At 46.9% G+C, this 25,847-nt stretch overlaps 1 protein-coding gene across 1 annotated transcript in view; it reads left to right on the top strand.

Moving 5' to 3' along the window:
* The window catches only part of lrp1bb (low density lipoprotein receptor-related protein 1Bb), a 229,017-nt gene that overhangs the window by 95,511 nt on the left and 107,659 nt on the right, over positions 1-25,847 (top strand). The window contains exons 8-18 of the mRNA XM_030344004.1: positions 6,890-7,112; positions 9,322-9,520; positions 9,674-9,817; positions 11,745-11,981; positions 12,607-12,787; positions 14,631-14,850; positions 15,816-16,005; positions 17,549-17,671; positions 18,461-18,604; positions 20,613-20,738; positions 22,019-22,135. Coding sequence (XP_030199864.1) covers positions 6,890-7,112; positions 9,322-9,520; positions 9,674-9,817; positions 11,745-11,981; positions 12,607-12,787; positions 14,631-14,850; positions 15,816-16,005; positions 17,549-17,671; positions 18,461-18,604; positions 20,613-20,738; positions 22,019-22,135 — 1,904 coding nt within the window. The remainder of the gene's footprint in view (positions 1-6,889; positions 7,113-9,321; positions 9,521-9,673; positions 9,818-11,744; positions 11,982-12,606; positions 12,788-14,630; positions 14,851-15,815; positions 16,006-17,548; positions 17,672-18,460; positions 18,605-20,612; positions 20,739-22,018; positions 22,136-25,847) is intronic.

Here is a 25,847-nt window from a genome sequence, read left to right on the forward strand (position 1 = left end):
ATTCATGTGCATCTGTCTCATCGGAGATTGCAGACGCGCTGATAAAATATCAACTCGTCAGGTTCAAATGCGCTCATGGCGCCTAAAGGGGATGGGAGCTGGCACTCTCATTGGTTTATTGCACGTTACGCCCAAACCACACCTACGGGTAATTAGGCAACTTCAGACCAACCCTTTTTAGATTTGCGCCGGGCGCAAGTCATTTTTCGCGCCGGTAAACTAGCGACATCGCCATAGAACCGCCCACAAAGCTACTTACGCTTGGCGCTTCTCACTTGCGTTTCAGACCGTTAAAATAGGGCCCATAGTGTCTAAGGAATCATCCAGGCATGGGTAAGGTTTAGATTTGAAAATAGTTTAGGTATTACGTCAGATAGTAGTTAGTCTAATGTATAAGTTGGGCTTTTGTGCTTGAAATTATGCTTTTTTGAGAGTTTATGAAATGATATGACACATATACAGGGAACTGTTATATAAGCAAGGGTTGGCTATAAGATTTGAAAATGACAATGTTAAGGTGCGATTTGACAGTGCTTAATACAAGGTAGAAATAAAGAAGCGTAAGAAGGAAGAAGATAATGTTTTTTGTAATGAAAACAGTTCCAGCTTTTGTGTTAAATTAGCAGCAGTGAGTGTTAGTTAAGAAATTGTTGTGTGAGAATGTCTCAGTTTAACTTCAAAATAGGCCCCTTGGAGTTTGCCACACAATAGTGTGCTAGCGTTACCCCATCCAGTACCTTATCCCCGTCTCTGACCAAGCAGGGGCTTTCCCACCTTTCCAGGGTGAGTGTATTATGTTTTCAGCTATGGCCCCCATTGCACTCCCACCCTGGAAGGAGGGATATCTTTCTAGGCTCCTTGACAGGGGGTTCTCTCCTGATGTTAAGGAGTTTCAATCGTCCTTTAGAGGGCTTGGAGTTAAGGGGGTTCCTTATAATGCGGCCCTGTGAACCTCAGAGGCTGAAACTGCTTTCCGGGCTTTCCAAAGGAAACGGACATGACGTCTTGTTCATCAGGAGGCCTGTTCTCCCTCTTACTGCTTGCTTTGTTTTCAGGCACCTTTTTCGCTGCATGTTATAAGCTCATCCTGTAACCGAAAACAAGGGTGAAGTGGAGGGGAGGGATGGAGGGGGAGGAGGAGGAGGCGTAGGGGAGTGGGTCTGACTTTCAAATGACCTTTACCCATAGTACTCGTCTCCTTGCCGTGGAGCCTTTTAGCCGCGCTACAATGGAGGAATTTAAACGATTCCTCCCCGTGCCTTCGCAGAGAGTCCCGGGTCCCTTTGAGCAATGCCTTTCGGAGGAGCGCTGGCTGATGTCGGGGAAAGGCCCCTACGGTCTAGACTTTCATTAGACGGTGCCGATTCCTCACAGCCTTCCACAGACTCACTCAAACCCCTGCAGGACGTTTCAATGAAGGATTCTCCCGAACAAAATAAACCCACTCAGTGCCGAGAGTCCCCGACAGGTGTACACATACACGCGCCACACAGTCACACAAACACACACGACACACAGACCGACACCAACACACACACACACACACAAACACCGCATCTCACACGTACACACGCAACCACCCACATACACACCCACGCACACAAATACACACCGACACACACTGACAAGACACTTACACACAGACATACAGACACCCCCCCAACACACACACACGCACACACAAATGGAAAAACTGCAAACACTCCAAAGCGTTTTTTTTTACAGCTTTCAGCAGCACACGCTAAGGTGAACTTGTGTGATGGCGCGTCGGTTTGATGGCTTCTCAGAGCTTCCCCGAGACAGGTGGAGCCGTGATGGATGAAAGACGTCGCGTCGGCGGCACCGCGTAAGTGATTTTAGTGCCGCACATCCGCCGGAGAAGGACGGAGTAAATGCCCGCCTGATTATTCTCCTCGGCGTCAGCAGCCGCTGAAAGGCCTCTCCGTCCTCCTCGTTTTCCCAGTGTGCCGAGGCAGGGAAACTCCAATACTGAAGCAGAGCCATTATATTCATGAGGCTACAAGGAAAGGCACACTGAGCTTCGTTTTAACACATTTCCTGTGCGTTTTTTTTCTTTCCCTGCCCTCTCTCATTTTTTCCTTTTAATGAGACTCCTCTCGCCGAGAAAGAGAGAGAGAGAGAGAGAGAGAGAGAGAGAGGGAGAGGGAGAGAGAGGAAGAGAGAGAGAGAGAGAGAGAGAGAGAGAGAGAGAGAGAGAGAGAGAGAGGGAGAGGGAGAGGGAGGAAGAGAGAGAGGTGATGTATCAACACCGGAGCTCGCAGCAGTGCAAGGACTATTCACAGGGCAAACAGTAAAAGCATCGAGAACCCCACTTTTTTCCCAATTGTATTAAGGGGTTGTCATGACATACCAACCCCCCCCCCCCTTCCCGTAAGGTTATAGCAAAAGTAACCTTGAATCTCTCGCCGGACCACCCAAGGTTCAAGATTCAAATCTTCAAATATTGGTTTTATTGTTAATGCACAACAATTACAGAGCAATTACAGAGTCGCTGGCAATGAAATTCTTGGTCCTTGGTAGAGGTGGGGATTAGAGAAGACCTGGAGCATGCGGACAAACTCTCTGCCTCTTTGTGTTTCCGGTTATTATACCTCTGCGCAGATATATATATGTTGCCGCGGAATGTTAGTTTGGAACTGTGCAAAGCATACACAATTACACATACAAACACACACACACACACACACACACACACACACACACACACACACACACACACACACACACACACACACACACACACACAATGAGATGTGTGTATGTGGAGCAGGGAGATGGTTGTGGATACAGGGATTGTGGGGGGCCACAGGGGACCCTCAGTGCCCATGCTGCCGGTTAGATTGGCTTCGTAAGACACACACATTTTCCCGGGCTCCTCGCTCCCCTAATTGGTAAGACAGGGGTACAGCTGTTTCTGATGAGGGCGAGGGGGGGGGGGGGGGGCAGAGAGAGCCTCGTCAGCCCCAACCGATGGAGTGAAAAACAAAAGGAACACCACTGATTTCCATTACAAGTTATTTCCTTTCTTTCCTCGCTCTCTCACTCACCCTCTCAATGCTTTTTGTTGCCTTCGCTCGTCCTTTCGTTCTTTATTTTCGTTCCTCCTTCCTTTGTTCCTTCCTTCCTTGCTTCCTTTAGTCTTCCTTCCTTACTTTATTCCTGTTGTGGCTGCTCAGGACTGGTGAATAGCCCCTCCCTGGGTCATGTTCTTATGGTAATTGGACTTTGATCTCAGAATTGGTGGGTTTTGGACCATGCAAATGAAGTGGTTAGCCAGTCAACATGAAAGCAGTTGAGAATGATGCAGACGACGTGAAAAGGACTCAAATCAGTGCCATGGCTGTGATCTTTATATTTCCTTTTCCACTCCTGCCCGTGTTAATACCAGCTTTATTAATGTGGTAACGTTTGTACAAGGATTGTAGCTTATTGTAATGCAACCATTATTGATACAATTTTGGGTTGATTACATCGTATTGGTCACACTGTAGCAATAGGATTATATTAAGGGGTTTGTAAGCATCACACCTTTAACACCACAATGTCTCCTGATGTATTCGGAGCAGCTTGGCCTCATTGCCTGATATGTATGTTCAGTAAATGATCACCTCAGTTTGAGGAAACGTATTATAATATGTATAGTGTCCATTTTTCATTTTTCATAATTTCATGAAGCACATGATAGTTCAAACGAGTTCTGGATTTGAATGATGATCAACCCTCAAAGCTGTGAACTGCACTGGCTCACAGTATCGGACTGCAACATTTCTCTGGGGGCTATTCATCCTCACATCCTTCCAAGTAATAGGACTCATGACAGCAGTATAGATACCACCCTCTGCGTGTGTGTGTGTGTGTGTGTGTGTGTGTGTGTGTGTGTGTGTGTGTGTGTGTGTGTGTGTGTGTGTGGGCGTGTGCGTTCGTGCGAGTATTTGATCCTAGCTGTTAAGCAGTTTATTTTGTGGTATAGCTCTTCTGTATGGCCGTGTCCTTGAGTTGAAAAGAGTAAGCGTACCATCCAGGACTGGCCTAGTCAGGAGTCGCCGCTGAGGTGGTGGAGGTTAACCACCTCGTGGCAGTGACAGAATGACAATTACACGGCTTTCATCTGGTTCTTCCTCATGTTCATTCATTCAGGCTATAGGGTGAACTGCGTTGGCCGGTGAAACTCCTCTTATGCTCAGTAAACACTCCTGCGGGAACAGTGCCTCAATGGCCGGCTAAAGGCCAGGGTATATAGGCGGTTGCCTAAGGGCACCCCAACCTCTAGTGGGCGCTGGTTGCCCCCAAAGAGGTTAAACATAAATAAATAACCATTCGCCGGGCGCACTTTTACATTTCTACCCTTAGGTAACAAATCAACAAATAAAGAAAGAAAGAAAGATGTACGCTTAGCACCCCTGTTCCTCAGTTATTCATCTGCCCTGGGGTCAATTGCATTTTTACTATGCTCACTGATATCGGAGGGATGGGTTGCATCAAAACATTTCATAAGATGGGCCAGCGATTGCTGAGTGACTGACAGACTGTTCACAGTTAACAAAGTTTTCCAAGGGTCCAAGCCTTCAGGGCCGCAATGTTTAAAATGGAGAAAATAGGAGGAGGAAAGGAGTCCAATATGCTGTTTAGGTGTAGACGTTTCCATTGCAGCTAGCTAGCTACATGTTGTTGAAGCGAAATAGAGTTTCTGTGGCTAATACTCTCCAACTTAGTTAAAATCTGTTTCAAATCGGCAATAGAACCTTTCTTTATGAGAAAAACGCTGCTTTAGCCTTATCTAAATCCTAATCTCGCCTTCGGCCCCAGATTGGATGAAGCCGGCCCTGGGTGCATCCCATGTGTGCACTGTAATTTTTCACAAATGAAGGCAGCTGGGCCATGGAATAAATGAGTGTTTTTATTTACCACATATTAGTTTTGATGAAATCGCTGCACAATCAACACAAACATCCCATGTTCTAATTAAGTTGTGTAAGCGCAGAGCGGATACAGACGAGGGCTTCTTGTTTGGATATGAGGCTTATTCATAAATTTTAAGCTGGCTCAAGTGAAGAATTATTGTTTTTAATAATGTTTCTAATGTTGTGTTAGGCGGATTCTGAAAATACAGTCAGTTCATATAAAAAAGTTGCAATTATTAAAATAATGCATTCAAGAATTTAAGGCAGTCAGGTTATTTATGCTTAAACACTTCTGCATTTTTTTTTTCAATTTAAGCCTAAATGCTTTTCAAAGAGTCAATTAGTTGATTATTTCGCCTCTACTGGCGTAATTCCATAAATACTTCAGCTTAAGCCTGAATATGTTTGCAGTGTTGGAATTAGCGCGCAAAGAGCATTAACTCACAAGAGCCACCAGACAAGCATCCTCATGGCAGTGAGTGCATGTCCAGGGCCCGCTTCCCCCAACGCCTCTGCACCACGTGGGGTCCACGGCGACTGCACAGCGCTCCACACTCCCAACGCCCCTTCCTATTGGTCACCCTGCTCGACATGTCACACAGCACAACATCCCTCTCGAGCTCATTTGAAAGGGAGTAAAAAAGAAAAAAAAACAAATCCATTCAGTATTCACAATATAGTTGGCTGTTAACAACAGGTCCCCAGTCGTCTGAAGTTTTCTCTGGGCTCGTTTGCTTCGGCTTGATTAGAGTGGCGTCCGCGTGGCCGAGTGAAGCGATTCATCTCCTTCAGCACAGAAGAGGGTTTCTCCTATTCTTTCTTCTATCCTATTTCAGACTGGAACTCCGGCCCACTTTCAAGAACGCAATTATTTCCCACCCCCACCGCCGACCCCCCCCCCCCCCCCCCCCCCCGAAAGTGTTTCCCTGCATCCTACCCATTATCTCCTGACACTCAAGTATGAAGCATCCTTCATCAGGTTTTCATATTTCACTGGGTGTAATGATTTGACGTGACTTGCAGAGAGGTTTTTTATTGACAGACAAGCAACCATTCGGCTTCCCCCGCCACGATGGCAATTAGAGACACCATTTGTTTCTCGCTGTACTCTTTGTAGCCAACACTGTGTAACACCGGCTCCTTCACCCGTGGATTGTGGAAGCATAGCGGCGGTAGCGGCGGCGGCGGCCATCATTTGTATGCCCCGGCGAGATGCAACTGTTCTGGGTAAAGCCCGGTGTCCTGCTGACGAGGCCTGTTCCTCAGCGCAGTGGGTTGCTGAGCCTGGTGTTGGGTTCACGGGATCACCCCCATCTCTCTCCCCATCCTTGACTTGACTCGTACAGATTATGGAAGATACGAGGTTATGCTCACTGGCTGAAGCTCATTACCCTCCCCCCACCCCATACAGGGAGAGAAGGTGGCCCCTGCCGCAGCAGAATGTCTGCTGTGTGAGCCCCCCGCATCAATTAGGTGAAGACCTGAGGCCAAATGGAAGTTAGCTATAGATATTTCATGCGTAGGCCGTAGGCCGTCGCTGGGTTGAACCTGTCTCACGCGTGAAGCCTGAGATCATTCATATATTTGAAATTGCTATGGCTGTGGAACCTTTTTTACGTCTATTATGATAAACAGGGCTACACGTTAAGGAATACTATGTCCCGCAAATGGGATATACTGTATTTTAATTGGAATGCGGTGGTCTTCTGTGATGGATTTGTCAAGAGGTGTGGTTTGAATCCTGTATGGAAGGTCGCCGTGTATAACTTGTCTATAAACCTTAAACCCCAACCAAAAAAGCCTCTCCTTCAACGACTCCACGGCAACGATAAGAGTTGGTTGTGAGTGTCAGTGTCAGCGTCCGCCGCAGCGTCTTAAGAAGAACAACCAAACAACCAAACGGTGCGAAAACACCCCCGGGAGAGGAGCTTAACACGGCGCTTCGCCTGGCCTTTTCCCCATCCCAGGATGCTGTTCTTCACCGACTACGGGAATGTGGCCAAGCTGGAGCGCTGCAACATGGACGGCACCAACCGCACGCGGCTGGTGACGGAGCACGTGGAGCAGCCCACAGCCGTGGCGCTGGACCTGGTGAGGAAGCTGGTGTACTGGGCCGACGCCTACCTGGACTACGTGGACGTGGTGGACTACCACGGGGGGAACCGGCACACCATCATCCAGGGGAGCCAGGTGGGTCTTCCTCCCGGTTTGCTGTTGCGGTTGTTCTTGTCGGTCGGCCTCCGGGCTTACCTGGCCTTGTGCCGATGTGCCTTGAGGCAAGGCACGGGTGTGCCGGGGAAATGTTTTGGGACATTGCATGATCTTGAGATGGGTTAGGGCAATGCTAGTAAGGGATTGCGTAGTTTGACAGTTTAATTAGTGGTATTTTTTATTTCCTCATTATTGATTCATCATTCGACATAATACCGTCTTTACTCCGTTAAGACACATATTGTTGATAAATAATGCATGGGGCTGTCTGATTTTGATGAGACGTTTGCCCTTTTTGCATTTTCTTTTTGCCATGAAAATTGGTAACAACATATATTGGGAGTCATAATGTGTGTGACATTTTTCATAATCATTCCCCTCATCCCTGAGTCTGTGTGCCTTGAACTTCTGCCCGGGATTATGTGGAGCCTCAAAAAGGTTGGGAACCGCTGTTCTAGAGGAGATGTGATACACACAACGGGATACTGGGGCTTGCTAGCTTGTTCTCCCCATCTCCTTTCTTCGTGAGAAAGACAATCATAAGCCCAGACAATTCTCAAGTCTCTCTGATTTAGAATATATTAAATTGTCGCTAGGACCAGTGTTAAGGTTCTGTATTCGTCCCGGCACTTTCAAATAAGTTTAGACATTCATTTATGCACAAAAGAAACCTCTTGAGTCTTTATATGAGAGTGGGTGGGTGGGTGGGTGGGTGGGTGGGTGGGGGGGGGGGGGGGGATACAAAGAGAAGGCGGGAGCGAGCGCAGTATGTATGTGGAGGGCTTTGACGGCCGAGCGCAAGTCATTAGTCCCCCAACCGTCATCACAGTTTGGAAGCCTTTAATTATAGATTATGAGCTACTTAGAATAGTAGCCTTTGAAAGTCCTACTCGGACGGGCTGTTCACTGTCTCACAAGGATGAGGGAGAGATCTCAAGTGCCTTATTGTCTATTCAGGTGTTCACGGCATCAGGTTTATGAAACCCTTGGCCTCTGTAAAAGAACAACTGTAGCCCTATTAATCTTGCTGATAAAGGCCTGGCTGTGTCCTGAACGAGGTCAAGACTCATCCAGCGTTCTCTGCCATTGTGTTTGATGTAGGGGGTTCGGCAGTGCACCCTGGAGACAGCTTGTCTTCCGGGGCCAGCCCTGCTAAAAGCGAATATTCCGCCCTCCCGCCCTCATTGCAGTGTTTTGAGATTTATGCGCTGTGATAGTTAATCTATTTTTGAGTAGACAATTGAAAGCTCTTTGTCTCGATCCGTTTCACAGTTTATCTCAAGTGATACATCACAAACAAGAATTGAATGCAAAAGAGGAAAGGAAGGCAGCACTTGTTATGCAACACGTACATCGCAAATGTGACAGGTAGCTGGGAGAGAACAGAAAAAACAAAACAAAAAAGTGTTGCGTTGCTCCAGCAGGCCACATCTGGAGAAAGTGACGGATGAGTGGAGTTTGTACCTTGTGCTGTTTTTCTCGTGTATTTATCTCCATGTCGCTTTTTTTTCACGACTCTTGTTTTTCCCAGTGCCCCCTGCGTTAAGGTTAGGCCCCACTGGGTACCCGGTGGTCAGGGCCAAACGGAGCGTGGTGCTTCATGCATGGGTGGCTAAATGTAGCATGGCAGCCACGGCGGTGGCTACAGCTAGCATGGTGGAGAGCGAACCCCCAGTGGAGCACAGCCCGCTCTCTACCGTAGCGTCTCGTTCCGCTACGCTGATATGTGTTTTCTATTATACATTAGATCACGTGAGATGAAACCAGATGATTATCATTTTATGATGCCATACTGGTAATTAGGTTGTTACCGGGAGGAAAAAGGAATGAAAGGGAATATAAAGAATAGCAGGGTTATAGCGGTTAGGTTAATGTATAGAGTAAAATATGGAGACCAGGATGTATTTTGTCATTGGAAAAGAAAGCAACAGGAAAGTGAGCACAATGACTTTATGATGCTACAGCAACTTTTAATATTAACTGCAAGGTTTAGGAACAGCATACGAAGTTACGAATGATTGCAGAGTCTCCTCCTCTATCTTGAACCGGTAGTGTTACGTTCCGCAAGTAGTGTGCTCACACAAACGTTACGCTATGACATCATTTGCATTTCAGCAAAGAAGTGTTTTTTTCTGGTGCCATCAGCCATGAATTGATCAGAGGCCCCCTTCTCCTCATCTCGCAACAGGTCTCATACATTTATGGATTAACCGCGTTCGAGGACTACCTGTACCTGTGCTCCCGCTCCGATCCATCCGAGGGGACCGTCGCCACATCAGAGCTGTTGCAGATCCATAGGTTCAACCTCACCTCCGAGCCAAAGACGCTGGCAGGCTTGGGGAGCGCCAGAGGGATCCGTGTTTACCACGCGCTCGCTCAGCCCAAAGGTAAGGGGACGTTTCTTATTAACGGTCGGCACGCTCCAGCTGGCCGGCCCCACACGTCCCGCCGGTATGGTGTGATAGGTCCGTAACTGCGGCCCTGTCTTTCTACACCTTCCCACCAACCAACCCCCTCGGCTCCCCCGGCGGCATCTAAAGTCCGGAACCACGTGTGTGAGACGGACGCGTACGGAAAGCCCGGGGGATGTTCCCACATCTGCCTGCTGAGTGGCAGCTACAAGTCCAGGTCCTGCCGCTGTCGCACGGGCTACAGCCTCGGAGCCGACGGACAGTCTTGCAAAAGTGAGTATGCAACGTTTTATCCTGAGGATTTCCTCCGGTCGGGTTTTCCCCCGTGTAGTAAACAAACCTTTGAACCTATTAGGGCTGTGTGCGTGTCGCTCTGGCGACAAACAGCAGGGTTTTGTGTACGTGAGCCAGGAGAGAGGCGCCGAGGCAGAATAGGATTCTGTGCAGCATTAGTCACCTCATAATCATCAGATCTCCCCTCGAAAAGGTCACGTGTCATAAAAAGCAGTCAGTTTGCGTGCGGACGGTTTGGCCATCTGCATGCGTGTTTACATGCATGCACGTGTGCAGGCATCAGGCCCCGGCTGACATTGATGAAGATGAACACCAATGGACACAAGCCCATTAGAATACGACATTTCACCATCGACCTGCCGAGGGCCTGATTCATTATCGCCATAATGGGGATTTAAGTTTGTGTGCATTTGTTGCCGGTCTGATCAATTGGGTGGCATTGTGTAGTTGACAATGAAAGAAGAACATCAAATTGATGACACTATCGTGTGGCTGCCCCACCACATTTCGATCCGGGGCCTTGCGGAAGCGTAGGGGCTGTCTCTGCTGTGACACATTTGATTTATGCCCCCTCCTTCTTCCTCAGATGTTCTGACGACACTCTCTTGCACTCTGTCTTTCAATCTCTCTCTTTCAGTCTGTCTCTCTTTCTCTCTCTGTCCCTCCCCCTCCATCTATTTTCATCTCTCTCTCTCTCTCTCTCTCTCTCTCTCTCTCTCTCTCTCTCTCTCTCTCTCTGTCTCTTTCACTCGGTCTCTCTTTCTCTCTCTGTCCCTCCCCCTCCATCTATCTTCATCTCTTTCTCTCTCTCTCTCTGTCTGTCTCTCTCTCTCTCTCTCTCTGTCTCTCTCTCTCTCTCTCTCTCTCTCTCTCTCTCTCTCTCTCTCTCTCTCTCTCTCTCTCTCTCTCCTTCTCTGTCCCCCTCTCTCTTTATCTGTGTGTGTCTCTCTCTGTCTATCTCTCTCTGTTATGCTACTCCCACAGCCTAATGTAATTGGTAGCTAAATGCTTGCACTTCCTCATACAGCCAGTCACGGAGGAGGGGTGGGTGGGTGGATGGGGGGTGGGGTTTGATATCTGGGTCCCTCGCAACGCTTAATTGTCTCCTGGGTAACTTTGCCCCCCGCCCCCACACCCCTCTGCTTTACACCACTCTCCTTTATACACCCCCCCCCCCTCCCCATTGCTTCCTTGTGAGATGATAAATTGAAGTGAGGCATGTGTGGTCCTCAACCCCCCAAGCAGCTCAGTCTCCTGGGGCAGGGGGGTGAGAACGAGTAGGGGTCCTCTCGCTCTCTCTCTCTCTCTCTCTCTCTCTCTCTCTCTCTCTCTCTCTCTCTCCCTCTCTCGCTCGCTCGCTCTCTCGCTCGCTCTCTCTCTCTCTCTCTCTCTCTCTCTCTCTCTCTCTCTCTCTCTCTCTCTCACTTGCTTTATTTATCCCTGCTCTCCCTCTCTGGGCGGAGGATCTCTGGAGGGTTTGCCCAAGCTGGCGTTCCCCTGGTAGGCCCGCCAGCGAGCTGTCTCAGCTCCCCTGTTTGCCTTTCCGCCCAGACACCGCTGCACTACTTTAGATCCGGGGCCCACGTGACGCCCCAGCGTAACCATTGTCTCTTGTTTGCTCTGGTGTTTGGCGCCTTCCCTGGACAGTAGCGCCGTGTGATTGAGGGTGCACCCTATTGTGACTGCCAGTGGTTTAAGGCTCCATTAAGGTGAATGGATGGGGATAGCTCCGGCGAGCAGATAAGAACAATACGTCCAGTAAGAGGGTGTAATGCCCGGAGCAACACTGATGAATTAGGCCAATTAATTGACAATAAGTGTGGAGAGGTGAAAAAAAACAACTAAAAGGCGAACCAAACAAAGTACAAAAATAAACCGAAGCTATTCTCGGCCTCTTGCCTCGCAGAGCCCAAAAACGACCTCTTCCTGTTCTACGGGAAGGGGCGTCCAGGGGTCATCCGAGGCCTGGATCTCAACGTCAAGTCGAGCAACGAACACATGGTGCCGATCGAGGACCTGGTCAACCCGCGGGCCATCGACTACCACGCAGAGTCGGGACACGTCTACTTCGCCGACACCACCAGCTTCCTAATTGGCCGGCAGAAGATCGACGGCTCGGGGCGGGAAACGATACTCAAAGATGGTGCGTTGGATCGTCTCACTCTCTCTCTCTCTGTCTCTCTCTCCCTCTCTCTCTCTCTCTCTCTCTCTCTCTCTCTCTCTCTCTCTCTCTCTCTCTCTCTCTGTCTCTGTCTCTCTCTGTCTCTCTCTGTCACTGTCTCTGTCTCTGTCTCTGTCTCTCTCTCTCTCTCTCTCTCTCTCTCTCTCTCTCTTTCTCAGACTCACTGAAAGATCTTCCCTCTAGAAGGATATTTTGGTTTTCTTAAGTGATATAGTAGGTTATATCCAAGCACTGAAAGAACCTTTTTCTTGGGAAAGATTTAGATGCCACAATGGTTGTACTGTACAGTGGATCGACACAAACTAGATGTCTGCTATGAATCTGTCTTTAAAGGTGACGAGGAAAATGGGTCACTGTCAAATATTCAGGATTGTAAATGTTCATGGAATTACATATTTTTGGAGATCTCTGTTCTCAGCTTTCTCCTCAGATTTTCCATTTTGTTGCTCCTCTTCTCCGATAACTTCCTCCCTAAGCTTCTCTACTATTCTGTTTTCGTTGCTTGCTTCGCTTGAACATGTTTTCTCTCTCCTGTTCCCCATCTCTCTGCTTCCTTCCTCGTCTCCACACTGCTCTCCTCTTTCAGATCTGGACAACGTGGAGGGCATCTCGGTGGACTGGATCGGTAACAACCTGTACTGGACCAACGACGGCTACAGGAAAACCATCAGTGTGGCCCGACTGGAGACGGCCTCGCAGACCAGGAAAACCCTTCTGGAAGGGGACATGTCCCATCCCAGAGCCATCGTGGTCGACCCCCTAAACAGGTTGGACAAAATAATGTTCCACTTTATCCTTATACAAAGTATTGTGCTTTTGGTTCAACATACACACAAAACTTTACCCCTTTAGTGGATGCTTGTGTGTGCAAAGTCATGCATATATGCATGCATACAAACCTATATTTGGATTTGCATAATACTTTCTGTTGTTGCATATACTGTAGAAAAGGAAACATTTCAATGCGATATCTAGGTTATTTATGAAGGTCTGTTATCCGTAATGTATTCAGATCTCGATGGATATGTATCTCCCTTTATCGTGCCCTATCAGTGGTTCTACGGAGATGGATGGACTACATAATTAATGCACCCAATATGGATTTACTGCCAAGGCAAGGAGCGGCTGAGCACAATATAGTTACATGACGAACAGACCAGTTCAATCTTTTTCGTTATCCTCTGCTCAAACAAGACACACACAATAGCTGCCCTAAAATCCAGTTGTCTTTTATTACTATTATGTTTATATTTTTATATTATCCAACGTTTTTGACGGGGAGGGCAAGCCTGCATTGTAGTCGTGGCCTTGCGGGTAGAACAATATTTCCCTTTGTACCAAACGTTTAATCACTTTTGGCCGGGGATTGGATTCCTATGGAAGACGGCGTCAAACACAGGCTTTGATCTCAATCTGGACTTGCTCGAGGAGGGGGTCCTCTTTCTTCTTCAGGGGACATGGATGCTGCCCCCCGGCTGATCTCTTGACTATGTTCTCCCCCCTTGCCTCCCCTTCCCTCGCGCATCGCTAGTCACCTCCAGTCTGCAGCGGGACGATAAGGATTTCCAGCGGTCGACGTCAACATTCTGTCGCGCTTTTCTCTTTATCTCTTTTACATTCGGGTCGTTGCTTTAAGTATTCCAGAAAAAAATCAGTGGAGCGGTTAGAAAAAAGACAAACCAAAAGAAACCTCCATCCGATTTTCTGTATACTCGACTGGCTTTTGGTCAGGTCGTGTAAGCATGCGGTCAGCTTATGTGCTTTGGTGTAGTGCGACAAACGTGCGCGTGTTTGTCGGTGTTCATGTGTCTGGGCATGCCTGTGTGCGCCCGTGTTTTTATCCGCCGTGCGGGAGTGTCCGCCTATCCGTGATGAATTAACCGCGGGTTACTGAGGATAACTTGTACCGGGAGACAGAGAGATGGGAAAGGGGTGGGTAACTTCAGTCATGCATGAATATCATTCCATTCCATGGCGCGGCCCCCTGCAGAGCCTTCTATCATTGTAAGAACCAGTGGCCCCCATCCCACCTCCCCATCACAGTCCTAAGTCACAGAGACTCAAACTGTGAAAATCCCAGAGCACTGCTACCAGAGAACAGATCCTATGAAAATGGTTGAGACGATCACTTTTCAGATAATGCCGTTTTCCCTGTTGGAAATAAGCAGCCATTGGTGTGCAAAAGGCATACAGATTAAAATGTGTTTCACAAGTCACTATCCAGCGGGACAGAGACTAATTTGTGCATTGATGTTCAGTTGCTCCCCTAGAAGTGATGGGCCAGATTGATCGGCCCAAGGCCATTCTTCGGTCCTGTTTGGGCCTCTTCTGCTCTAGGGAGCAAAGTTAGGTCATTTCCGTTAAGGGTGGCCTCGACATCGATATTCCAGATCATCAATTATTTACATTCTTTCTTCTTTTTCTTGCTCTAACGCTGTCCTTTTCTTCCTAATAACGCTGGTATAATTGACTTCTGAGCATAGCAATAATGGGCATCGCTGTGCTGATAGTACGCGTCATCTGTGGATATGTTTTTGCATTTACATTTGCATTCACCGGCTCGTGTGGGTCGTCCCTCGCTGACGTGCATCCCCATGTCCGCCCCAACAGCTGGATGTACTGGACGGACTGGGAGGAGGACGAGGTCAACGACAGCATCGGGCGCATCGAGCGAGCGTGGATGGACGGGTCCAACCGGAGCATCTTCGTCACCTCCAACATGCTGTGGCCCAACGGCCTGACGCTGGACCACGGGACCAGCACCATGTACTGGTGTGACGCGTACTACGACCACATCGAGAGGATACACCTCAACGGCACCGGCAGAATGGTGACGTGCTGTTCCTCTCTTGTGGGCTTTGGGTGATTTCGTTGTGACACTGAGCAATGGAAACGTATTGATCTGCGGATGTGACCCGTACACCTTTGGAGGTGGAAATTATGCGAGGCGTGCCTGTATCTACTCTTGACTTGGTGTGCCAATGCGTTGATACGGTAGAGGAATTGCAGTCTAATAAGATTCATCTTTCTTTGTTTAATATTGATGATGCTTTCTTTCTTTTCAATAGTGTAAAACCATTATTATTATAACAAACATTATTTATGGTTGGGTAAAAGCGTGCGTCAGTGTTAAACCCATACTGGTGTTCAAAATGTAAATACATGAAATATTGAGCTTCGCTGCCCTAGGCACAGCTCACGTCTTGTACAAATTGTAAGCATATTGTGGAAATCAGCACAAAAAATCCCCCTTTTCTCCTGGATATGGCTTGATATGAGCTTCGAGCAAAGAACCCCATCTTCAGCTGCTGCAGGGAAGCCACTTAGTGGCGGCCATCACAAGACTGCTGCAGGTGTGAATCTGTGTTCCACAGATACACACCTAGCCTTTATACCCCCCATCAATCCACCGCTCCAAGTATATTAAAATGCCTGCCAGGATAGAGAACACATCCGAAGACACTGTATTAACTCACGTGTGGAATTTGGCAAACATTCGGGCATGCGAACGATCAGAGGATTGAATTCCTGTGAAGATATTAAATTATAATCTCGGCAAAATACTGTTTGAATAAAACAATAACCAGAGCGTTGTTCAAATATCTCGCTCGCTGTTTGAAGTCGGAGGTTCCTTTTCTTCCGCGGTTTGAGGTGCACTACGTGTTGCCTCATGATGTTACCATCACTCCCACACACTGCATAAACATGGGCGGATGTACTTGTGTGTGTGTGTGTGTATTTGCGTGTGTGCGTGTGCATGTGCGTGTGTGTGTGTGTGTGTGTGTATGTCTGAAGGTGGTGTACAACGGCAAGGAGCTGAACCACCCATTCGGGATCTCCCACCACCGGGACTCCATCTTCTGGACGGAGTACATGAACGCCTCGGTGTTCCAGCTGGACCTGGCCTCGGGGGACGTCACCCTGCTGCGCAGCGAGCGTCCCCCGCTCTTCGGCCTGCGGGTCTACGACGCCCCCAGCCAGCAAGGTCCGGGCGCAGACGCCTCATTCAGTCGTAGTGATGTGTTTGTTTCTTTGTTTCTTTGTTTCTCCTTTCTCTGTGCGTGCCTGTGGTTGTCTTTTCATCTACGTACATTTGTGTCGTTGTTTATTTATTCAATGATGTGTTGATTTGTTTGTTGATTTATTTATGTATTCATTTATTTATTAGTTGATTTATTTATTCATTTATTTATTGATTTATTCATTCATTTCTTTTTTTTATTTATTGATTTATTTACTACCTTCTCTCTTTTTCTTTCACTTTGCTGTGCGCTTACTTACTAACTAGACACATACACACAAACGGTCATACCCACACAAACACTCCAGCATTTACCGTTATACCTATTACTCCTAATTTTAAAACTAGATTCACCTATATCTTTATGTATGTATCATCTCGGTGTACCAACGGTCTCAAGTCCCATGGACCTAGCTGCCTTCATCGCTGATGGGCGGCTTCTGCCGCATTGGGCTGAGCACTCTCCCAGATTAAGGCAAACTAAGTCTGGGGGTGAGGAGGGCTGGTGGGGCGCGGAGGAGGAGGAGGAGGAGGAGGGGGAGGGGGCTGTCTTCACAAAGACCAATCGACAAATGATGATGGATCCCTGCTGTTAGATGAATAGATAATAGAAGTGCAGGATGTGCATGCTGGCAGCGGCCAGGCCTGCATGCCCATACTCCTCCTCCTGTGGTCTCTGCAGCAGGCAGGTATGGTGCCAAGTCCCCCCCCCCCCCAACCTCAGCCCCTCTGTCCGCCCTGCCAGCAGACTACCCCGGGGGAGGTTTGATTGTCCTCATCACTGCCCACAAAATCTAAGACGGCTGGCGGACAATTTTACACCACTCTGATGAAACGACTCCGTAAAAAAAAATCAGGAAAAGAAAAAAAGAGTAAAAAAAAAAACATCCATTATTATGTGTGTACTCGCTTCATTATCAACAATCTGCTTGGCTGCAGATTATGAGGCAGGGTAGGCGCCAGGCCAAGCATGCGATGCAGCAGAGTGGCATGCAGCTGGAACCCAGAGCCCTGGTTCAATTCAGCGCGGTGAAAAACATTCGCTGGCGAAACCCTCCAATGTTTTATGACACAGAATAGATTAATTGGCTGTCCTATCTTCTGAGTATTAGTGATTGGCTCGCACAAAACGGAACGCTTTATCTCATTGGCTCAGGCGCTTCATTTTTAGGGCGGTTTCGCATGAAATGAAATTGACAAAGGGAGCCAGTGTTTGAGCTGTCTGTGGCTGTTTTCTCCCCCTCGCTTTCATTTCTTCCTCCTTGGCTTTGTCCAGAAGAGAGGATACAAATGTCAAGCGTCCCCCTTCATTAACATGCGCAGATGTCCATTTGATTCCGCCTCATAGCGGAGCCCACTTGGCGTTGCCTTAAGATCTGAATTTTTTGCCTTTCGTCCAGCCCACACAAACACAAAAGCATAGACAAATCAACAGCACCCAAACACCGGCCAATGGCTGGGCTTTTCTAAAATATAGCTTGAAACGAATGAGACTTTGTGTCTGCAGGTGACAATGCATGCAAGGTGAATTATGGAGGCTGTGGTACCCTCTGCCTCGCCATCCCAGGAGGCAGAGTCTGCGCCTGTGCTGACAACCAGCTTCTGGAGAAGAACAATGTCACCTGTGCAGGTAGGAACGGCGGATAAATCAGATAGAAAAAGTATTTCCTTAAGCGACACTGTAAATCTGTTTATGTTGTACAGGTGTGTGTCTGTGTGTGTGTTTGTGTGTGTGTGTGTGTGTGTGTGTGTGTGTGTGTGTGTGTGTGTGTGTGTGTGTGTGTGTGTGTGTGTGTGTGTGTGTGTTTGCACCGCCTGTGTGGGTCTTTGCAAATACGTGGGTCTGTGTGTTTGTGTGCGTGCCTGTGAGTTTGTATGTGTGTCACCTCACATTCACACTGTAAACCTGTTTATGTTGTACAGGTGTGTGTCTATGTGTGTGTGTGCGTGTGCGTGTGTGTGCGTGCACCGCCTGCGTGGGTCTTTGCGCATATATGAGTCTGTGTTTGTGTGTGTGCCTGCGAGTGTGTGTGTGTGTGTGTGTGTGTGTGTGTGTGTGTGTGTGTGCGACGCCACACATTGCCTTATTACCGCATCGCGTTGCCTGTCACAGGGATCTCTGGATAGCAAACTGTGCATGCGGATTTGTTGCTTGGAAACAAAAACCCTGAGACCTTTGTGGTACACAAAGCCCCTCAAAAATTCATCTTCTCCTGTTGATTTCTCCCACCTCTCTCTCTCTCTCTCTCTCTCTCTCTCTCTCTCTCTCTCTCTCTCTCTCTCTCTCTCTCTCTCTCTCTCTCTCTCTCTCTCTCTCTCTCTCTCTCTCTCTCTCTCTCTCTCTCTCTCTCTCTCTCTCTCTCTCTCTCTCTCTCTCTCTCTCTCTCTCTCTCTCTCTCTCTCTCTCCTCCCTCCCCAGAAGTCTCCACTGGGGGTGTGGAGCCCCAACAATGTAAGAGCGATGAGTTCAAGTGCCTGAACCACCGCTGCATCCGTGCCTCCTGGAAGTGTGACGGGGACGACGACTGTCTGGACGGGAGTGACGAGGAGGCCCACCGATGCTGTGCGTACTTTTTCTAGTTATTATTTTAATGAATGAGCGTGTGGTCTGCTTGATTCGTCATAGGTCTCACACCAGGCCGGGCCATAGGCTACCCACTGCCCTGCCCTACGCGACCACACGCTGTTTGACTTCTGCTGATTAGCACATAAAGCCATGTTGTAGCGCAGCGTTGGGTGCTGCGCCGCTGTGCACCGTGCTTAATACACCAATTATAATTATACTGCAGTTATAATGCAATATACCATGCTACTCTTCTATGCCATGATACTTCATACATGCTTGTTCAAGTCCTTGCTACTTAATAGTATACCATGCTGGACTATGCTAGTCCATGCTACTTCATATTATACCATGTTAGACTGCTAGTCAATGCTCCTTCATATTATACCATGCTAGACTGTGCTAGTCCATGCTACTTCATATTATACCATGTTAGACTGCTAGTCAATGCCCCTTCATATTATACCATGCTAGACTGTGCTAGTCCATGCTACTTCATATTATACCATGTTAGACTGCTAGTCAATGCCCCTTCATATTATACCATGCTAGACTGTGCTAGTCCATGCTACTTCATATTATACCATGCTAGTCGATGCTTCTTCAAATCATACTACCTCATTATACCGTATTAGGGCTAAATCATTATATTCCAATGCTAATACTACATCATTATACAGGCTATGGCTACATCCTAATGTACCATGGTTGACTGTGCTATATCATACTACATCCTGATACAGTTAATGGCTACATCATAATATACCAATGTTAGACTGAGATACACATACAGTCTATGACTGCATCATAGTATACCCTAATAGACCATGCTAATCCAAGCTACTGCAATGCATCATGCATCATGCTATATTGGGTATTAGTCTATGCTATCTCAGAAAATAACATGCTAGTCCATGCAAGACCATGCTACTGCATTATACACCGTGCTATACTGTGCTAGTCTAAGCTACTTCATAATATACCGTGTCAGTGTGTGCAAGACCACGCCAAACTGCGCACTGTCTAATGTGCCCTGTGATGTGGTGCAGGTTGATTTTGTTTTACGGATGACTTTACCTTCTTAAATGTCACTGTAAAGGCCTTGGTCATCCCTCTTACTGCCAGCTCTAACCCTCTCCCTCTACCTGAAGTACTTCAGCTCTCCAGCAAATCAATAAGATAAACACCATGTTAGACGCTTGGATTCATTTTCAAGTGGGAAAGAATGTGCCATAATTATCCAAATTGAAATATCCATTATTTGCTCTACTTGGGCATCATATACTTTAACAATCCCACAGCTTTCTTTTTATTGTCTTAAAAAGCAGCTCTGTCAGGCAGACTCTGAGGTCTAAAATGGATTTCTGCATACAAACATTGTTTTGACGTTGCCCTGATGACAAGTGAGGTTGTGGGTGACTTCTTCACTCTCTGACTTTAGGACACTTCTTTGGCTATTGGGGTTTGGCGCGTTCTAAGCCACACGAATAATTCCTCATTTCCTCTATACTGCTTGATAAAAGCTTATTTTTCAAATGATCTTGCACCAATCCCCATACACTCTAAAGGGACTTTGGATACGTTTGTTCTGTGAGTTATTGAGTGTTAATGATTTTGATGTTTCACATTTGTCCTCAGAGGGTTGTTGCCCGAATGACATTGAACGCTTGTGCTGTTAATTACATTTACTGAAGACATTGAGATGGAGAGAATGGCGCCTGCTGTCGGAAATGAATAAATATTTTCCCAGTTAATACATTTGTTTGTACCGGAAAGAGGGAGCAATTATTTAAGATTATTATGTGTTTATTATTGTGTGTATTTGTTATCCAACCATAACATCCCTTCATATTTTGTGAAAAAATATGTGAATAAATCAATGAATAACGTCCATGGATGATTCAATGATGGTCAATGCAGCATCAATCGAAGGATGAAACTTTGGCAGAGGAAATGTACGATAAGTAAAGGCTGTAAAGTGCAATGTGTGCATCTGTTCTATCTATAGACAACCACAGCTGCCCCATTGAACAGTTCAAGTGCAACAACAACCGCTGCATCCCCAAAAGATGGCTGTGTGATGGTACAAACGACTGTGGTAACAATGAGGATGAGTCCAACGTAACATGCTCAGGTATGAACTTCATGCTACTAGTTTACCAGTATAGCGTTAGCATAGCTGTGCTAATCAGTTGTATATGCTCAGATATTTACTTTTTATTTTATTTCCTTTTTTTGCTAAAAATTAACAGATTAGAAAAAATTGTTTGAAACACCCTCTCTGCAGTTTTGACATGCAGTAGAGAAACAAAAATATGGACTGGCAAATACAAATAATATTCACATCCTAGAGCAACCGATACCATATGGATTAGAGTAACTGATAACTTCTTCCAAATTCTGCCAAACTGCCAAACAGTCAGAATCCGAATCCTCTGAAAGTTCGATGTTAGATAATATTCAGAATAATAATACCATCTGGAGGTGTGTTGAAGGCTAATATTTTTGTCTGAAGAATGTTTTAAAATTCTCAAAAAGGAAATAATGATTTTCAAACGACGTATCAAAACTTTGAAGGGTAATTCAATCTTAATGATCGCAGCTACAACATCTTCAATGGGCTATCTTTTTTAAAAGCCTGAGCCTTTGAAAACATTGGTTCAAACTTGGCCCATCATTTATGAGTTTAAGCGATCAAAGCACTAAACAAAGGCGCCCCTTCTTGTCTGGCACTCATCTCCCCCCCCCCCCTTACAACTGCGGTGCAATCATTCTCATCGTGTCAAGCGGCTTTCTGGCATCAAAGGAACCTTAGCGCCTACAAGGCCCTGCCTCGCCCACAACCGCGTGTCAGAATCAGTTAGGGGGGCTATCAGATTGACCCATCCCCACACTCAGCTCACCTGCGTTCCCACCGCCCTAATATCTACTGTGGTGCTTCAGAGCCCGCCGGAGCTCAAGAGTCCTGGAGGTTCAATCAGTGGGCATTAGCCGGCGGAAGATAAATGTTTCTCTGTCATCGGATTGACGTGCATATTACACACCCCCTAAGAAGTCCCCCGGGTGCGCCCCGCGTGTGTCTGCCCCAGCCCTCAGTCGACGGCGGGCCCGATGAGATAGAGTGACTGTGGGATCCCCCCCCCGGCCATCCCCCCGTATTACGCCTGATTGAGCCGCCACCGTGATGGGCCGCGAGGCAGCAGCCGTCGGGGTGGGGTACCCTGACATTCTCGGTTACGCGGCGATCGTTAAGAGACGCTTTGGGCGGGAGTGGGGGAGGGCGGGGGTCCGGGGAGGGAAGACACACACGTGCCACGCCCCGACACGTACCGTGTAGATTGACTTATGACAACATTCTCTCTTTCTCTCTCCCCCCCCCCCCCCCCCCTCCCCCATTGCTTTGACGTGTTCCAGCCCAGCCCTGCCAGGCAGACCAGTTCTCCTGTCAGAACGGCCGCTGCATCCCCCAGGCCTGGAGCTGCGACCGAGACGACGACTGTGGAGACAAGTCAGACGAAACGTCCTCCTGCGGTGAGTGTTGAGATGTCACAGCGACCCGCCGTTTAATTATCCCTCACAGCACGCTTTGAGCTTTGCAAAACCCGCGTCCGGTTCTAAGGCTGGGTGGGACATGGTGGTGCCGACTCGGTTTGTTTTAGTTATGCTCTGGGGTGAACTGTTGTCTGCGATTGTGCCGGAGTGAATTGAAGACGGCTATTAAAGCAGCCATCGAGGAAAAACCTTTTCAGATTCGTGCCTTGCAGTCAGGAACATCGTATGTAATGTCAAAGCAAATCCGGAGACTCTGTAACCTAGATCTTAGGTGTGGAGGTGTACCAACAGGCAGTAGCTATAATGGAGGACTGGTGGCTTTATGAGTTAGCAAATCATAAAGAAAATCACCTCACCAAAAGTTTCACAGAGCTCCCCTGGGCTTGTTGCACAAAGAAGTACATTATGCAGACCGAATCAAAGGGAACAAGGACAATGGCTTTATGGAAAAACATTCCGTACAAACAACAGATAACGCTTTGTCTTTTGGAAGCAGATATTGTCATGCTGGTCGGCTTCCTTCCATATTGTTTAAGGCACATTATTTTACACATCCAAAGGAATTACCGAGAGGATCTGTGGCCATGTTTGATAAGCCAGCAGTCGGGCTGATAAGTCATTTATCCTGGGCGAAAAATAAATAACCTTAGAAAGATGCAGCACCTGGTGCCTCACAAGTCAAATTTTGTGTTTGCTCTTCAAAGGCACAGCTCGTGATGCATAGCGGCACCTGTTATTATAACACAATACCACCCGCTGACAGCTCTTTATCAGTACACACACACACACACACACACACACACACACACACACACACACACACACACACACACACACACTCACACTCACACACAGACACAGACACAGACACAGACACACACACACACACACACACACACACACACACATTCAAGCCTGTTGGTGACATAGATTACCCTCAAAAAGTTTGACAATGATAGATTACCACAATTTATTGATGGTGGAGGGAGGTGTGTTTAAAATGACACACACACACACAAACAAACGAAGATAGGCATGAATGCAGAATTAAGGTTGATAATATTTAACGACTGTTGCACCGGAGGGCCAAAAGGACATTCAAAGTTGACACTGTTTGAGGTACTGAATGAGTTGTGTGTTCTGAAACCTTGTCTCATTACCCTCCAGCACTATCTGAATATTATCGTATTTCTATGGTGATCTAGAAATGTCTTTTCCGCCCAGTTCTACTGCCTGATGTTTTGCCAAACACAGAACAACGCAACAAATCACAACAATTCAATATACAACGCGGCACAAAACACAACGCTCCACACAGTATGGGGGGTTCCACCATGGGGCCCATACTACCTTTTGTGTGTCATTAAGCTGCTTCAGTGCTCGGTAACACACAGCCAGAGTGTAAGCAGTCATGAAAGCTCATGCACGGGTTCATTCAATCATAATCACGCTGTGCAGTGGCAGAAAAGGATTAAGAAAGCCCATACTCTCTCCCATACCGTTGTCTGGGCCTCAAGCATCAGCTCTCCGCTGTGGCTCGGCGCGCTTCACTCTGCTGGAGAACACATAGGGTTGACACGGGACACCGCGGGATAGTGGTGGCCCATTCAAACATTGCTGCTCATTTGCTCAGTTTGTTTGTCCATAGTTAAGTAGATGTCGCGACGGGTCTTCTCGTCGAGCTCCTGACGCCACGCTAGCATTATTTATGGACGGTTGCTGCATTTTTAATGAAAGGCTAAATTCCCAATACCAGATGCCTTACGCTGTTGAGACAATAGTGTGTGTCAGGGAAGTAGACCACGGATTCGGTGTGTATCTCCGTGTTGCAGCCTGAAGCTACATGGGAACCTGACACATTGATGGCCTCTCAAAATAACTCTGTAATTGCTAACGGTATATTTATCATCACCTGACTGTTATGACAGAAAATCTACAGACGACCATCTAAACTATTGTATTCCGATATTTCATACAACATTGCCGACTGACGTCGGCGTATGTCGCCGGCTGCCTGAGGTAGCGTTCCCTCAACGGCGTCTGTCGATAAAACATGGCACCCGCAGCAGACACACTATAATAATATTTAATGTCTTTTGCTATATACCTCGACTTTGTGTCAAGGACTCGCTTGTTTTAATTTCGACTTTCTTCTCAAGTCTCGTAGTATCTCATATTAACCTCACGTCACCATCAAACACCTCAGTGCCTGAAAGTTGTACAAAACTTTATTTCGTCAACATCGCAATAAAGTAACCAGGATTAATTTCATGCGACGGTCTCTAATGCACCAATTAAATGTGTTGTATATACAGACGTAAAAACATCCAGCCACATGTAAGCTATTTCGGTCGATTAAGCCAAAACTCTTTGATATTAGCTAGTGTGGTCTAACATCATTTGGTGACTGCATATCAAAAGAGCTATTTGTTTTTGGGGAGTTTTCTGAACTCAATGTGCTCAGTCCCCAAACTGCCAGCAGTCCTTTAGCTTGTGTTGCTGTCCTGGTGGTGGCTGCTGCCCGTTGCATTGATTGAAGTGTTTAGGCAATCGGGCGTTCAGTCAATTAAACTATTCAGATAAACCCAAGAGAATAGCGCTTGCAAACTCATCCTTCATCTTTACCTCTTTAATGATCGTGGTTGGTTTTGTTTGCTGCTGTTTTTTGATGTGAGCGATCTGTCTAAATGCGCGGATGTTATCATAAATTCATCCCAATTATTCCCTGAATACAAAGTCACGGCTATATATATATATATAAATATATATGGAACATATATTCAAACAAACATAGAAGCATAAGATGTTAAATGTGGATGACTTATCCCTCACCAGCTTTTCCGTAACCTGTCAGCTTGTTTTCACTCAGCCTGTCAGCTCGTTTTAACTACGTAGTTTTAAAAACGTACGTCAAGTTATGCATGTGACAAAAAAATAACAACACATGATTTTCTGCATTGTTCTTAGACAATTTGTCCTAGCTGTGGTTACTAAATCTATGATCAACTGTCATTTTGTCGAACAAAAGGATTATAATAAATTCTCTGTTATAATGATGAACATTGCCAACATGAGGACAAGAAATTAACTTTTGACAGCGACACAATAATGAATTGAAATGACCACGCAATAGACATCTAATAAGACTCGCTGATATCCTGCTGCTCTCGTTCTGAAAGCTCCCTTCAAATTAAAAGTACACTGCACAATTATAATTGTCAATTAGGATATAATTTTGGTTCGCTCCTCGTTATGGTGGTATTCATTACCCAACAGTATAAAGCGATGATGGACGTATTCCAAAGTGATTTGGATCGTTGTGTCTGCAGAGATGACTGTCTGCTATTATATGGGTCTGGTGGTTTAACACTGCGTAGCAGAGCCGCAATTCCTGTGTGACAGAACCTCCGCAAAGCCTACAAATGCCATTGTTCCCCTTGCCTAAAAATACACTGTTCTGCTGTAACAACTAAGCTCCAACACTGGCAACACGGGGGGCATAATGTTCACTGTGGCGTGAACACTTGGCATTAACAAGTCATGACTGCACACACCCTCCTCCTCACACAATGCTCTGTAGGCCACCGCACTGTGCATTATGTCCCGTTGCATCACTCAAACATTTAAATGGCATCGTTCTTTATTTATCAAAAGTTGTCATTAGCGACAACCGGGCAATTTGCAAAAAAGT

The sequence above is a fragment of the Gadus morhua genome, chromosome 20 (genome assembly GCF_902167405.1).
Source record: "Gadus morhua chromosome 20, gadMor3.0, whole genome shotgun sequence".
NCBI lineage: Eukaryota > Metazoa > Chordata > Actinopteri > Gadiformes > Gadidae > Gadus > Gadus morhua.